The sequence below is a fragment of the Sclerotinia sclerotiorum genome, genomic scaffold (genome assembly GCF_000146945.2).
Source record: "Sclerotinia sclerotiorum 1980 UF-70 scaffold_1 genomic scaffold, whole genome shotgun sequence".
NCBI lineage: Eukaryota > Fungi > Ascomycota > Leotiomycetes > Helotiales > Sclerotiniaceae > Sclerotinia > Sclerotinia sclerotiorum.
The window spans coordinates 1,095,072-1,110,007 of record NW_001820835.1 but is presented as its reverse complement, the minus strand read 5'-3'; the positions used below and the strand labels follow the sequence as shown (position 1 = coordinate 1,110,007).

At 42.3% G+C, this 14,936-nt stretch overlaps 5 protein-coding genes across 5 annotated transcripts; 3 read left to right on the top strand and 2 right to left on the bottom strand.

The window, feature by feature from the left end:
- Positions 1 to 651: 651 nt before the first annotated feature.
- SS1G_00426 (hypothetical protein) lies at positions 652 to 2,508 on the bottom strand (the record flags this gene model as incomplete). Its single annotated transcript, XM_001598290.1, has 5 exons — positions 652 to 1,091; positions 1,141 to 2,159; positions 2,220 to 2,319; positions 2,387 to 2,431; positions 2,487 to 2,508. The coding sequence occupies 5 exons, from the start codon at positions 2,506 to 2,508 to the stop codon at positions 652 to 654; spliced, it is 1,626 nt and encodes a 541-aa protein (XP_001598340.1).
- Positions 2,509 to 3,533: 1,025 nt separating this feature from the next.
- On the top strand, positions 3,534 to 4,887 carry SS1G_00425 (hypothetical protein; the record flags this gene model as incomplete). Its single annotated transcript, XM_001598289.1, has 2 exons — positions 3,534 to 4,190; positions 4,246 to 4,887. 2 exons carry the CDS (start codon positions 3,534 to 3,536, stop codon positions 4,885 to 4,887), a joined length of 1,299 nt encoding a protein of 432 aa, XP_001598339.1.
- An 849-nt stretch (positions 4,888 to 5,736) lies between these two features.
- Positions 5,737 to 7,752, bottom strand: SS1G_00424 (hypothetical protein; the record flags this gene model as incomplete). Its single annotated transcript, XM_001598288.1, has 4 exons — positions 5,737 to 5,907; positions 6,091 to 6,361; positions 6,459 to 6,665; positions 6,824 to 7,752. 4 exons carry the CDS (start codon positions 7,750 to 7,752, stop codon positions 5,737 to 5,739), a joined length of 1,578 nt encoding a protein of 525 aa, XP_001598338.1.
- Positions 7,753 to 9,005: 1,253 nt separating this feature from the next.
- On the top strand, positions 9,006 to 11,143 carry SS1G_00423 (hypothetical protein; the record flags this gene model as incomplete). The annotated part of the gene is made up of 3 exons (XM_001598287.1): positions 9,006 to 9,232; positions 9,279 to 9,691; positions 9,750 to 11,143. 3 exons carry the CDS (start codon positions 9,006 to 9,008, stop codon positions 11,141 to 11,143), a joined length of 2,034 nt encoding a protein of 677 aa, XP_001598337.1.
- Positions 11,144 to 11,666: 523 nt separating this feature from the next.
- Positions 11,667 to 13,621, top strand: SS1G_00422 (hypothetical protein; the record flags this gene model as incomplete). Its single annotated transcript, XM_001598286.1, has 7 exons — positions 11,667 to 12,008; positions 12,095 to 12,291; positions 12,420 to 12,469; positions 12,526 to 12,674; positions 12,747 to 12,885; positions 12,963 to 13,265; positions 13,365 to 13,621. The coding sequence occupies 7 exons, from the start codon at positions 11,667 to 11,669 to the stop codon at positions 13,619 to 13,621; spliced, it is 1,437 nt and encodes a 478-aa protein (XP_001598336.1).
- Between the last annotated feature and the right edge of the window lie 1,315 nt (positions 13,622 to 14,936).

The window sequence follows — 14,936 nt, the reverse complement described above, 5'->3', positions numbered from 1 at the left end:
TATGAGACACCCCCCAACCCCTCAAAATAATGATTCCAACGACCAAATTTTGACATTACGACTTTCCCAGTGGTTAATTACCTAAGGTCTAGACTTCTTTTGATTCTTTTTTATTTTTTTACCTTTCAACTTTTTAGCGCGCAAAAGGAGAATATTTATATTCATAGTATATTATATTAGCATTATACCCTTTCTTATGGAAAGAAAAGCTTTGGTTACGTATGTATGCATTATGCATGATGGATAGATGGATGCATGGATGGATGTTGTGTGGTGGGATAATTTTTATTTTTGATGATGGAAAAAATGCATAGCATAGGATGGGACTGGATAGTACATGTAATGCGATGGCGATGATGGTGATGATGGCGCTATGTATGCTTGTATATATTGATTGATGGGTGGATGGATGCATGTCGGATTGACTGATTGATCAATCGATGGAAAGAAGGAAGGAAAGAAAGAAAGAAAGAGATATAATGTTTCATGATAAGCATCATCATATTGTTTACATGTTTTGATATGTGTTTATATTGTGAATATCTCGTAATGCGCACGCAAGGTATATTGATTCCGCCGTCTAACATCTATAAATCTGTGAGGGTCTCGGGAATTGCACAGATACCCATCCTTACATCCTTCTACGTTTCCTTACTTCAACTCTACCTTACTCTTTCTCTTCCTCGCTTGAATCTCCGCCATCGCCTCTTCAATCGCCTCGTCCAAGTCTTTCGATGGATCAGCTGGTAAACCCAGAACTGGTTCCTTACCGTTCAAACTTTCCATACTGGCCGAACGCTTCAACCCTTCGTTTGCCTTGCTAGTTCTCTCACTCACCATCTTCATCAAATGCCGCTTAGCAGGTGAAGCAAAGAAAACGGTTGAAAGGATGGTGCCGATGACAGCGTAGAAATAGACGCGTGACCAGACGAGGAATGAAGCGGGGAGAGTGAGGAGTATAAATGGAGCGACTGTAAAGGAAAATGCGAGTTGAGTGGCTAGCCAGGAGAAAATGTCATAGTAAAGTTTTTGAGATGTGGGTTGTGATGTTTGAGGGTCGATGAAAAAGGGACGGAAACATCGTCGGAAGTCTAAATGGATTTTTAGTCATGGAATCAATATAGGGGAAAGGGAACATACTCTTTGCAACCGTCTGGATAAAACTGGCCAAAATGAACGCAAGATAATAACCAGGAAAGAATCCATGCCAGAAAGCACTGGTTACGAAGGTTGCCATACTAGCTCTGAAACCAGGCTTTTTACCCTTCGGAGTAACTCGAAGATAAATATAGTTTCGAAGCCAATTGTTCGTGTTTATATTCCAGTTCCCAAGATATGCGCGAGTATTTTGTGCTGTTTCAACTCCCCATGGGTCAACATTGCGAAGTCTGTCCCAAGAGACTTTGCCAGTGACTGGATCGATACCCTTGTACCCGAGACCTGAGAGGATACATGCACCCTCGGTCAATGCCCACACACCATAATACTTCAACCGGGCAGTCATACCGACCATGTGAAGTACAAATACACGACGAGCAAAGCCATAAGTCATATATTCATCCCCAATCAAGAGATCAGGCCAGTACCATGCCGAGAGCTTTAGGAAAAGAAGAATCCAAGACAAACCTGCGGCAGCTTTCCACATTGCGGGAGTAGCACTCCTTGGGATTTTTCTCAACTTCCGAGTTGGGGCCTTCTTTGAAGGATCGACACCAGCAGGGACCTCGAACATTGTGGTTGTAATCCACTGCTTATAATCGACATAGTCGAACGCCGGACCAGCGAAAAGAGATGGAAAGAAGAGAACATATCCAGCGTAATCCAGTAAGCTTGGAAGTTGTCTGATTGCCCTTTCTTTTTGAAACTCTGACAATTCCTCCTCTGGTTGTCGACCGTCTGCAACGTTCCAGCAGAATGCAGAGAGTTTCATAACCAAAACCATTTGAGCACCAGTAATATCCACAAGTCCTGGATCATTAACGAATTGTCGAGCCAGCTGGTTCACTGACAAATGTCCCATCAAAAACACGAAGCCAATCCATGGCATAAAAGGACCTTGCACATACTTTGCGATGCAGTATGCCCCGATAGAACTAATGGCCAGTGTCCTTGTACCAGCCCATAAATCGAAGAGTCCAAGAAGGTAAAATGAGGAAACCCTGACGGCAAATCCATTAGTAAAAATAGACGGAAATTTGCTATATAGGTAATTTACGTACCCAATAATGAAGAGATTCTTTAAGGCAGGCTTTGAGTCTGGAAGTCGTTTCAAGAGTCCTGCAAATGGATACGACAGGAGGAAGGAAGTGATGAGTTTCACTGTCTGATATTAGGACTGAGTTCAAATCCTAGATATGAAGCCCAAATTGCTGGTTTTAATACATACATTCATCGGTCGTAGCCCCCAGAATGCCCGCGGCATATGTAAAAGCTGCATAGGTATATGTCAGCAACCTACGTCACAGATCTTTGATGTAGAGCCTTACGAGTATCGATATATGGCAACATTGTTGGCGATGGAGAGTTTCAATGTACTAGAAGACAAGTGAAGGTATTAAAAGCTATCGTTTCTCCATCAGTGAATTTGGAATTGTGTCTTTAGCAAAAAGGGAACAAATGCTAGGATCTTCTGAACTTCCTTGGTACTATTTTTTATTTACTCGCAATTGAATCATCAATTCATTCTGGTGGCGTCCACGTGACAGCTGTCCCCTACCCCAAAGCTGATCATCCATAGCTTGTTTCTGCGGGGCGGATAATGCCAGGATGACCGAGCCTCGCTCCTGAGCCTTGCTTCCTCTGCCTCGTCTAGAACATCTAAATAGCTAAAATTACCTACATGCAAACCACGTTGCCTTTTCAAAGCCTCTTTCCAGTACCAACGGCAAATATACACGAAAGGTGTATTGGCGACCTATACAGTACCTTGCGATATCGATAATCTACAATTCGTAGTGTGATACGGTACGAGACGAGACGAGACGAGATATGCTTATGCGACATTAATACCTTCCAAACTCTCTCGCCATAACCTATAAATAATAAGCACGATGGATGTCGTTCAAGCTGTGTCGGGGTATATCTCGAAGATGGTGTCTGCAGGAGATGGAACTTCTGGGACACCATCTGCGAAGATGAAGGTCCTATTACTGGATAGTGATACCGTGTCCATTGTTTCCACAGCAATCACACAATCGGCGCTTCTGAATCACGAAGTATACCTTATAGACCGGTTGGATAATCAAAACAGGGAGAAAATGCGCCATCTAAAATGCCTATGCTTTGTTCGGCCTTCGGCAGATTCTATACAATTCCTAGTTGACGAATTTCGAGATCCCAAATATGGCGAATACAATGTATACTTCAGTAATGTGGTAAAGAAATCATCCCTGGAGCGATTAGCAGAAGCAGATGATCATGAAGTGGTCAAATTGGTCCAGGAACACTTTGCAGATTATATTGTTGTGAATCCGGATTTATTTACATTTGATCTCGGATTTCCAAAGCAACGAATATGGAGTGCCAATCCGGACATGTGGAATCCAGATGCATTACAGCGTACTACCGAAGGACTCATTGCGGTTTTACTATCTTTGAAGAAGAAACCCCTTATTCGGTACGAGAAAAACAGTTTATTGGCGAAGAAGCTGGCTACAGAAGTACGGTATCAAATTGCTCAGGAGGATCATTTGTTCGATTTCAGGAAAGTGGATACTCCTCCTATATTGTTGATATTGGATCGAAGGGATGACCCTATAACACCGCTCTTGACACAATGGACATACCAGGCAATGGTTCATGAACTTCTTGGAATAAAGAATGGGAGAGTTGACCTTAGCGAGGTACCAGACATTCGACCTGAGTTGAAAGAAGTGGTGTTATCTCAAGACCAGGACCCATTCTTCAAGAAGAACATGTACCTCAATTTTGGTGATCTTGGTGGTAATATCAAAGATTATGTCGAGCAGTATCAATCAAGAACAAAAAATAGCTCCAATATTGAGTCTATAGCTGACATGAAGCGCTTCATCGAAGAATATCCCGAATTCCGCAAACTTTCCGGCAATGTCAGCAAACACGTTACTCTTGTTGGTGAGTTAAGCAGAATTGTTGGTTCAGAAAATCTATTAGAAGTCAGTGAAGTTGAGCAGAGCTTGGCATGTAATGATGCTCACGCCAGTGATCTAAAAGTGAGTTACATATTAAAGCTTTATATCAGTGGTCTCTTGCTAAAACATATTTTAGAACGTGCAGAGATTAATCCAGTCTCCGACTGTAACTCCCGATAACAAGCTGAGGCTCGTTGCTCTGTACTCACTTCGATATGAAAAACACCCTTCAAATGCATTACCAATCCTTGTTGACCTCCTTGGCGCAGCTGGGAACGTTCCTCAAAGACGAATCGACCTCGTAGCGAAGCTCCTTATTTACCATTCTTCCTTGCAACTGAACCAATCTACAGGAGGAATTTCTGACATGTTCGAATCCTCGAACATATTTTCTGGAGCTCGGGATCGATTTAAGGGACTGAAAGGTGTAGAAAATGTCTACACACAGCATTCGCCACGACTTGAATTAACGCTCCAAGATCTAATTAAAGGAAAACTGCGTGATCAGCAATATCCTTTCGTTGAAGGTGGAGGAACGACCCGAGATAAGCCCCAGGATATTGTAGTTTTTATCATTGGTGGGGCCACTTTTGAAGAGGCGAAATGCATATCTCAAATAAATGCCTCTTCACCTGGTATCAGAGTGGTTTTAGGAGGTACTTCGATTCATAACAGCACGACCTTCTTGGAAGAAGTGGAAGATGCTGTATCCTTATGGCCTGAACCTGCTCCGTCGACTGCTGCTGGAAGGTTACGAAAAGAGACAGGAAGACGTTGAACAAGGAGTCTAAGAATTTTGGCGAGTGGATAGTTCGGACATTGTTTATTTAAGGAGGTTTCACGCGATCAATCACCAGTCATTTCGACACACAAAAATATCCTTTAGTCCTTGACAACACAATTTTGGCAGGAAGTTCCCTGTTTATTTTGTCAGAGGTTGGGCTTGTTGTCTTTTTAAATATTGATCAACATGGTCGCATCATCAGCCAGAGGCCAGCAAAGGCTCGACAGTGCATTTAGTAGATGCTATTAAGATGACCCTTGAAAGCCTATGATCATATCCAGAAAGATATCCTCCAGGGCTCATTAATACCCCATAACTGTTACTACTATGCGTTCCCCTGTAGATAGGTGCTCGCTGACATGTCATTGTCCCAACTTGGTCTACAAGCACAAGATTGGTTAGGAGGTTTCAAGTGAGAAGTCCGAAGATAGTTTGGCCCTTGGAAAATGCGATGAGATAGCGCATTACTTATCGCTATCTAGGCGCATGGGGTGAGGGGCTCTGGAAGGCGGGGAAAGGGCCCCATACTTATTGGATGTGATTTGAGGAAGGGCAATCTGTTGTCTAAGTTGATGACGAAAGATGGAGGTAGCTTATCACAATCTTTGGCTGGGGAGATGGCCGAGCCATTGTGAACCAACCACAAAAACTACGAACGCCAAAGGAGAGAAGTTAAATAGAAGTCAAGGGAGAAGCATCTTTGAATTTATGGCTATAATTAACTACCAAAAATGTATTAAACAGCGCTCCACGGACGAAATTTACAGGTAGCGCAAATAATAAATACATATCATTCCCGTCTCCAGACATGATTAATTATATACATATCCCCACACATATCTCCTACTGACTCTTCTGCTTCCTCCTCTTTTCCTCCGCCTTATACCTAAACCCATGCGCTACAAGCATGTAATTACCAAAAAATTCCTCGGCAAAATCATCAAATTTCACGTATTCGGCTCCTAGCCTATAGGCGGCTGCTATGCCTGATACAAGGGCTAGTTCGTGCATATTCTGTTGGTTATTGATGCATTATTAGTATTGTGCTGCAAATATTCCATCCTTTTCTTTCTCGGAACCAAAATTCGATGCCTTTTTTGCACAAAGGTTGAAGAAAAGAGGTTGTGAAGTGAAGAATATATATAAGAAAGGAAAGAAAAGGAAGGGCAGAAAAAGAAGCGAAAAGAAAGAACATACAACCAAAGTCCAACTCCCAGCAAACCAAGTACGATTTTTCCCATTAATCCACATCATACCCGGCACGACACGGGCATAATGTTGCCAGCGATGTCCAAGCTGATGCCACCATTTCTTCTGGATGATTTTATCGGGGGATATCTCGTCGATGGTCCAGGCGTCGCGGTTGGAGGCGTCGAGGAAGATGGATTGGAAGACGTGTTGTTTATAAGGTATGGGTGCGGTCTCGGAGGCGTGGTCGCGTCGGAATTGGTGTTGGTAGTTTGTGCAGCTGGAGGAGGGGGGTTAGTTGGGGGGGCTATTGGGAAGGATAGGGAGGGGGGGTATGGGAGGGAGGGAAGGGGATAGAAAGGGGGATTGAAACGTACTCGAAAGACATTTCGATTTTGGTAGGGTCGTGGGCGTAGGATTTTGTGTAATACATGGGTCGGTAACCACTTGGTTCATTATCGACACCGCGTTGTTCGCCTTTCGAAAAAGCGATTTGGTCTTTTTGAGCGCGGGATTTTGGTTCAGCGCAGAGAGAGGGGTCGAATTCAGTTTCGTAGTGTTTGCGGAAATATTCATGGTCGGAGCTAGGAGTTTGTTAGCGGATGTCAGTGGTGGTAGAATGTGAGGTGGGTGAGGAACGAGGATAGGAAGTGACCTACTGGGTTATTGTTATGTCGTCGTAGAATCTTGTTATGGTGGTTAGTTCATGAGCTTTTATGGAAATGAGATGAGTACAACTTACCTGGCACCTCCAAGCACGAATTTCTCCTTTAAAGTGGCGGTCCTACCAAGAATTTTGAGTGCATCATCTGCTAATACACACATCACCAATTCATCGAATGTTTCTGTCTTTGAGGTTGGCCCTGTATGTTTTCCCTTCCTATCATTTGCATCAGGATTAAACGGCCGCGTGCTCATCACAACACCCTTTGCATCTCGCTGAATAATCTCCGTAACATCAGTTCGAAGGCGAATATCAACACCTTTCGATTCGAGATCTTTCCTCCAATCTTCGTAAAAATTGTGCAGGTTGGGAAATGTCAACATTTGAGGTAAGTTTGGTAAAAGCGTATCTGGATCATAGTCCCAAAGTTTCATATTCTTGTCATCAAATAAACGCTCTAATATGGCGCAAGATACATTGGCGGTTTGGTTGCCCGTACCGAGGAACAGAGCGATCAGAGGATAAACCATCTTATCACCAAAATCTTTGCTGAAAAAGAACATCTTGAGCATGATTCGAATAGGAATTACACCTATTACAGGCATCGTCCACTTGATAATCTTCAACACTTTTCCGAATTTCTTGATATCGCTCGAGAAGCGTTCCACAAGATGACTCGGGAAACAGTTGGTCCAGAATCCATCTTTGCCTTTTCCGAATGCGACTTGGAGTTTGATACCTTGAGCTTCATGACCATATCGTTTGAAGAACTCGCAGGTATGTTTGAAAATAGGTGAGCCACCTTGGACACCATCATTCATCCAGTCAGTGCCAAATTTATCTTTGTCTAGAGATATGGATGTTGCTTGACCTCCTGTTACACCCATCCGTTCAATCATGGTGACTTTGAATTTTTCGGGATGCTGAGCAAGCGTGCTAGCACAAGCCATTCCTGCAGCCCCAGCTCCAATTATCACAATATGCTTCCTCTGGTCGGTTGAGGCCATATTGAAATGATGTGGCGGAAGTAAAAATGACAGCAATAGTTGGCTCAAGAGGACTTCTCTTTCGCAACTTGAGTGAATTATTGAATTAACAGATTATGATGAAAACAGCAGATAATTATGGAAAAATGGAAAAGATTCTTTGCATCTGGGATCTTTGACGCCACTATAAGAGTATTTTTGTTGATATTTGTTTGAAGCTTCAACACTTCAACCACCATTCATAGACGTCATGATTCATGAAGCTTCCCCACTCAATCCTAATAATCCAACCTTAGACATGGAGAACTCAAAAGTCTATTATTTATTAGTCTCAAAGTTATCAACTTCAATAACTTGAATCAAATATCACGAGTCTTCTTAATACGGCCTAATCGTAAGCTGCGTTTCGGGTCGTGCTGAATGCACTATTCAAGTAATCTATACTCACTCGACTCCGCTTTCAGATGTATTTATTGGATATTTGTGTTTGCTGCATATGCCCCGCCAAGTGGAGCTCTACAAATCTTCACCATTTCTGACACTGGCTGAAGGACACAATCAGGTTCAAGTGTAGCAAACAAACGTAGGAATGCGTTTACAGTTTCATGTCAAGTCGATATAAATAAGAAGGTTTGACCTTCATATATTTCCTTACGCTATTGTTTATCGTTCTGCATTGCTTATCGAGATCGTGACGCCTACCGATCGCACGATAAGCTAGTACGTACTTGTACTTGTAAAGTTTCTGCCGGTAGTTTCACCGCTTTTACATCTGACATTGATAAGTGCAACTTGATAAGTGCGCATCAACCAACGGTTATTAATCTGATAATCTCTTGTTAATGGTACGTAATTTTCATACCATCCGGCCGTTAAACCAATGTTACCTCTTTGATAATGAACGTGTATATGTGAGTACCTATGGAATTGCCAATACGCTGAGCTGGATAAGGTTATCTAATAAATTGCGGGGAGGATGCTGCAGACACCACTGAGTACTTGGCAAAATGAAGCTTTCTGCAGCTAGGTACGAGCAAATTACCTTCCCAATCCGTGATGTCTGTCGTTAAAAGCTGCATGAGTGACAATTAGGTCCCTCACAAGTTTATAACCTCAAAGTTGACCAACACAATCGTATCCACGTGCTGCGATGTGGTGGTTATCATGAATTGGTAGGTCTATCTTTATTCAGACATATAAGTATTGTTCACTCCCTTCTGCATGTTACCTGCCACCCACATGTCTCACAGGATTTGCGTCTTTCCTCTGTCAAAATGTACTTCCCGGTAGTTTTGACTACTTTATCACTGTTGTCAGTCACAACTGCACATAAAGGCCATAAACGGCGGTCCGTCCCGTCAAGTCCTCAAGCATTGAACAAAACAATCACAAATACAATTCCAAATGCTGCTGGAGGGCCAACCCTTTACTACAACGGTACTGGTCCTGTACCTTCTTATAATGAGACCTCTCCTATTCCAGCCCCATTGCCTACGCTAAGGTATGATTATCTATCCCTTTCTTGTATCAGCGCTAACTACCACTAGCAAGCAGGAGATCGAAGATAATATCTTCAATGAGATCCAAGGAATTGTTAATGGAAATGGACTCACTACGGAATGCTCAAAATGCATTGCCGGCACTGAGGTAATGCATCTTGCAGCTATCATGCAACCCGTGGATACCATTGTGAACCTTCTTATTCGTGCCTGTGAAACCTTTCCAAAAGTCTACGACAGCATCTACGCAGAGACCTGTTATGAGGAATACTCTGGAATCGGTGGAACTGGTCCGTATCTTGCTCAATTATTTGCCAAAATGAGCATGGCTACCGGTGATATGCAAGGTTACTGTTTTCATGTTTGGGACACTTGTAGCTTACCTCCAACCATACTTATCGATGAATCGGCATACTTTAAACCAAAACCAGCCAATAAGAGAGTGGCCCCTCAACCATCTAGTAAGTTCTATCAGTCCGTCAATCCTCGGTATATTAATTCTAATTAATTACTCAACAGACAAGACCATTGATGTTTTACATCTCTCGGATTGGCATTTGGATACACGATATGATATTGGTAGTGAAGCCGATTGCTCGCAATATATGTGTTGTAGACCATATTCAACAAATAACGTACTTAATACGACGAGTACTAACCCATCCATGCCGGCGTCTCGGTTTGGATACTTTTACTGCGATGCTCCTCCTGATTTAGCTCTTTCAGCATTTTCAACCATGGACCAGTTCATCAACAGATCTAACGTGGCGTTCACAATATTTACTGGTGATATTGTGAGCCACGATAACGACGACCAAATAAGTAGAGCTTACGTAGAGTATGAAGAGACGGTTACCTACCAGACCTTCAAGGCTCAAATGAAAAATAGCCCTATCTACGCTACTCTAGGAAATCATGATTCCCTCCCGGAAGCTTTGAATACCCCAAATTCCATCAACAACTCTACAGGACAATCAAATGTGTTTTCTTGGAACTACAATTTATTGTCCAGCCTATGGCTTGACAATGGGTGGATTGACAGTAAAGCGGCTCAGTATGCCTCAAGTCATTATGGTGCATATGCCACCGTCACGCCTCAAGGTTTAAAGATTATCTCTATCAATACGGACTTTTGGTACACGGACAATATCTTCAACTTCTTCAACATGACAAATCCGGACACTTCTGGAATTCTCACCTTTCTTGCTAACGAGCTCCAAAAATCGGAAGATATTGATCAACGTGTTTGGATCATTGGACATGTTCTTCCCGGATATGACGGCTCTCAAGCACTTCCAAACCCAACAGCTTTATTCTATAGTATTGTTGCTAGGTTTTCGCCAGCAACAATCGCGGGAATATTCTTTGGCCATACACACGAAGAACAGCTTATGATCTATTATGATTACCTGCCAAACTCGACAATCTCTAGCAATACAAATTCGATCATGCGTGACACCACCCTGGTTGATTACAACAATCCTCTCCAGGTTGGATATGTCGGCCCTTCCATCACCCCTCTCAGCGGGAACAATGCTGGGTGGGTCAACCTTCAGGTCGATGCTTCAACTTTCTCTGTCGTTAATGCTCAGACTTACTTCGCTAATATGTCCAATGCCAACTTATGGACAACCCCCATATGGGAATTTGAGTATGATAAGCGCCAAATATACGACCCCAATGCAACTTGGCCTTCCAATGCTCCTTTAGATGGCGCTTTTTGGCATGGAGTAACGGAAAACATGTTGGCAAACAATTCTTTGGTGGAAGTTTATAATTTCCTTGAAACAAAAAGTTCTGCGGTGACAAAAAGTTGTAGCACGGCAGCTTGTGCAAAACAAAAGGTTTGCTATCTGAGAAGCGGAAGTGGGACTTTGGGATATGCTTGCCCTTACAAAGATGGCCCTTTTTGAGTGAATTTCCAATTTATGGGCTTTAAATATATACACAGCATAATGCAATTATCGGTATATTTCCCATAGGTTATCATCACTTCCTTGCAGCAATAACTTTTGAGCTTTAACTCGTCGGTAACCTCTAGCTAGCCGAGTAGCCGAGTACGCGTAGCATCATATTCTTCCGCCGTCGCTGCATGCGGTTAGTATCGTGAAAAACTACAACATGCGTTAAATACCAATCTCAGTTATAATATGTATAAGTGATCTTAAACATCTTGATTGTAACTATCATCAATTTCTCTCTATGAACAGATACCCGGATACTAGTCCAGACCCTGAATAACGCCTTGCAAGGGGCATATGGCGATCAAAATTGGCCCTACCCCATGTCTTTCAGTCGTCTTATTAAGCAAGTTGATCCAATTATATCCGAACAATAACTTTAACCAAATTACTCACCTTCTTTTCATCCAACAACTAAAATTGTCGTTTCTCAATCTATCCTCACGATAAGCAGAGGGCAATTGAGAAATAAACAATGTTTCCCCACGAAGAAGGAGACGAACGCGAAATAAATGAACGCGAACCCCTTCTCGCGCCTCTCACCGAACCGACTGCAATTTGTAACGCCTTGATCACGGGATCGCAAGTATTTAAATCCTCAGATCTAGATCCAGATCATGAAGCAGAAGGAAGAGAACGAGCAGAAAATGAAGATGATGACGATACTCCTCTTCCCCTAGGACAAATCTTCAGTCTCTGCTATGTTCGACTCGTGGAACCCATTGCATTTTACTCCATCTTTGCTTTTCTCAATCAGATGTTGTGGGAGATTGGAGATATAGGAAAGGGAGAAGTGGGGTTTTACTCGGGTGTGATTGTATGTTTTTATTCTTTCCTTATTTTTTCTTAAGGAGGGACGGTACGGATGATTGAAGGTGTGAATAGAAGTTAATCAAGATATAGGAATCATTATTTTCCATCACAGAAATGACACTCATGGTCCACTGGGGACGCGCTTCGGATAAATTCGGTCGTAAACCCATCATGATCGCTTCGCTTCTGGGAATCTCGCTCGCGACTGGGGTTTTTGGATTCGGGAGGGGTATTTGGCAATTGGTTATTTTTCGATGTGTTGCAGGACTTTTCGCTGGGACAATCGTGTGAGTAGTTTTCATATAGTTTTGTTTTTGTATCGTATCATGAGGTACTTGGCTAACTGATACAAAAGCACCGTTCGAACGATGATTTCAGAAAACAGTACTAAGAAAACTCAAGCAAGAGCTTTTAGTTATTTTTCCGTCGCTGGAAACATGGGAATACTTATTGGACCTTTGATAGGTAACTCTTCAATATCCACGTACAAGGAGATCAGCTCAATAACTGACCGTCTCAAGGTGGTGCGCTCTCAGAACCAGCAAAACAATATCCATCTCTGTTTAGCGGTATCAGATTTTTCGAAGAATTTCCTTTTGCGCTTCCTACCATCTGTACTGGATTATTTGCCTTGAGTGCAGCGTTTATTGCTATGTTTTTAATTAAAGAGGTCAGTTATATATCTACCTAATGATTTATCAGAATCATGTGGAGGATTATAAAAGTATTGACCAGATATCAGACACTGGGAAAAAAGTCCTTTCAAAAAGTAGGAGCACATGATGGAATGACTACGCGAGAACTTCTGAACTATCCGGGCGTGGCAAGATGTGTTTATATCTACTGTCATCTAAGTCTCATGAGCACAGTCTATACATCTGGTTTGTCTCACTCTACCCTTTTCCTCTAAGTGCTCTTCACCTATTTCCATTGCTCACTAAACCCCTCCATCTTTTAGTTCTCCCAGTCTTCTGGTTCACACCTATCTCTTTGGGCGGCCTCGGTTTCACACCTCTTCGCATATCTCTCTTCATGGCGCTCACCGGTTGCTCCCAAGCTTTCTGGATGATCGTAGTTTTTCCTCCCCTACATAAACGTATCGGAACCATCGGTATCCTACGCGCATGTGCTTTTTTCTGGCCAGTCCTCTTTAGCTTTTGTCCTTTTGCAAATTTCATGTTGAGGATGGGTTGGGAGACGGCGTTTTGGATCGTGTATCCGTTAAGTATTGCTTTGGGGGTGGGTGTTAGTATGGCGTTTAGTAAGTCTTGTGTTTCTTTCTCTCACTTCTGGTTTCCTCTAACCCCATGTCCTTATCTCACCAAACCCCTAAACCAAATAAACTAACACTCCCCACCAGCCTGCGGCCAACTAGCCCTAAACGACATCGCGCCCTCCTCCCAAACGCTCGGCACCCTCAACAGCATCGCACTCGCCGTAACAAGCGGTACCCGTGCATTCGTACCCGCTCTTTTCACCGTTATCTTCGCATATGGAGTTACGCATCAGATTCTCTGGGGATATTTTATTTGGGTTTTTGAAGTGTTAGTTGCGCTGGGATTGGTTATTGCGGTGCCATTTTTGCCAAAAGAGGCGCATGGGAGGGGGAAGATCTGATGAGGATATGAAATTGGAGGAGGGAGAGAAGAAGAAAGCGGAAGGTGGGTTGACCTTGGGTATGGAGATGTGGGATAGAGAATGGATAGATGGATGGATGGATGGATAAATAGATAGATAGATGAATCTGGGAGGAAAAATTATAGAGTTGGATATTATAGATCCTATAGATTTTGTAAGGAATTGTCTAGGAACTCACTAAGCATTAGTAAGGTACATAATAAAATATATCAGTGAAGCTTGTGTCAGACCAGCTCATTTTTGATAAATGTGAATACTGATAATTCTAATAATATCATTTTCAATCCGTGAATTACCATGATGAAATATATGAACATATATCTCCAATTCATTCAGACCCACATCATATCATATCATTCATGTCATTCATCTCCAACCATACCATCCATCTTCACGCAATCCAATCAATGAATCCACAAATCAAACCAAACTACTAGGTAAAGCTGAGCCTACTTCCAAATATTCAGATGGTAAATTCCCGGATCTAGAGACTGAGTGTGAGTTCTGCAAATATCTATCTTATTCAATCAACCAACCAATTATCTGTCATCCCTCCCAAATGTGGCTTCGCATCTTATCCCATTTCTAAATACCTACCTAGTACCTACCCACAAACGAATACGAGGTAAATTGTAATTAATGAAATAAACAAAACAAAACATCAAACAGCCTCTCAACTCAAAATCCCAGCCCCCTTTGATTTTTATTTGCATCTGTTTCGCCTCTTCGCTTGTTCCATCTGTGGCTTTGAATAGTTATGTGTTTCAGATATATAAAACAAGCGAATTGATTTGTTTGTTGATTTTTATTATTCACTATTCTCTACCTGTCTTCTAGGTACCTAGGCATTTACTATGAACCATTTACCTCTTCTCGGACTTCGGACTTGTGACTCCGCCTCAAATATTAGTTTGGATTTCGCCTGCCTCGAACTTCGCCTCAAATGTTACCTTGGATTTCGTTTTTATCTTCCATTCTTGTATCTCCATATCGTATCTTCCTTATATATATCCCGGAGTCTCGGAGTCAGGGTAAATAACCCCCTTTCCCTCCCGCCCCGCCCCCCAAAATAAGGGGTGAATATAATCTTGCGATTATTAGATTGTGTGAGGCTTGATAATGTATAACTTCTTTATATTCCGATAGGCTATTGAGAGAATATGCTGAAGGTGTTGTTTGTGTACCTTTGTAGAGATGTTTGATAGATATTGATCTATAGAGGTAAATATATTGTGTTTGTAGTACAAGATTAGAATTATGTCTTCATTTTGATTGGGGAGAAAGGTTTGGGAAA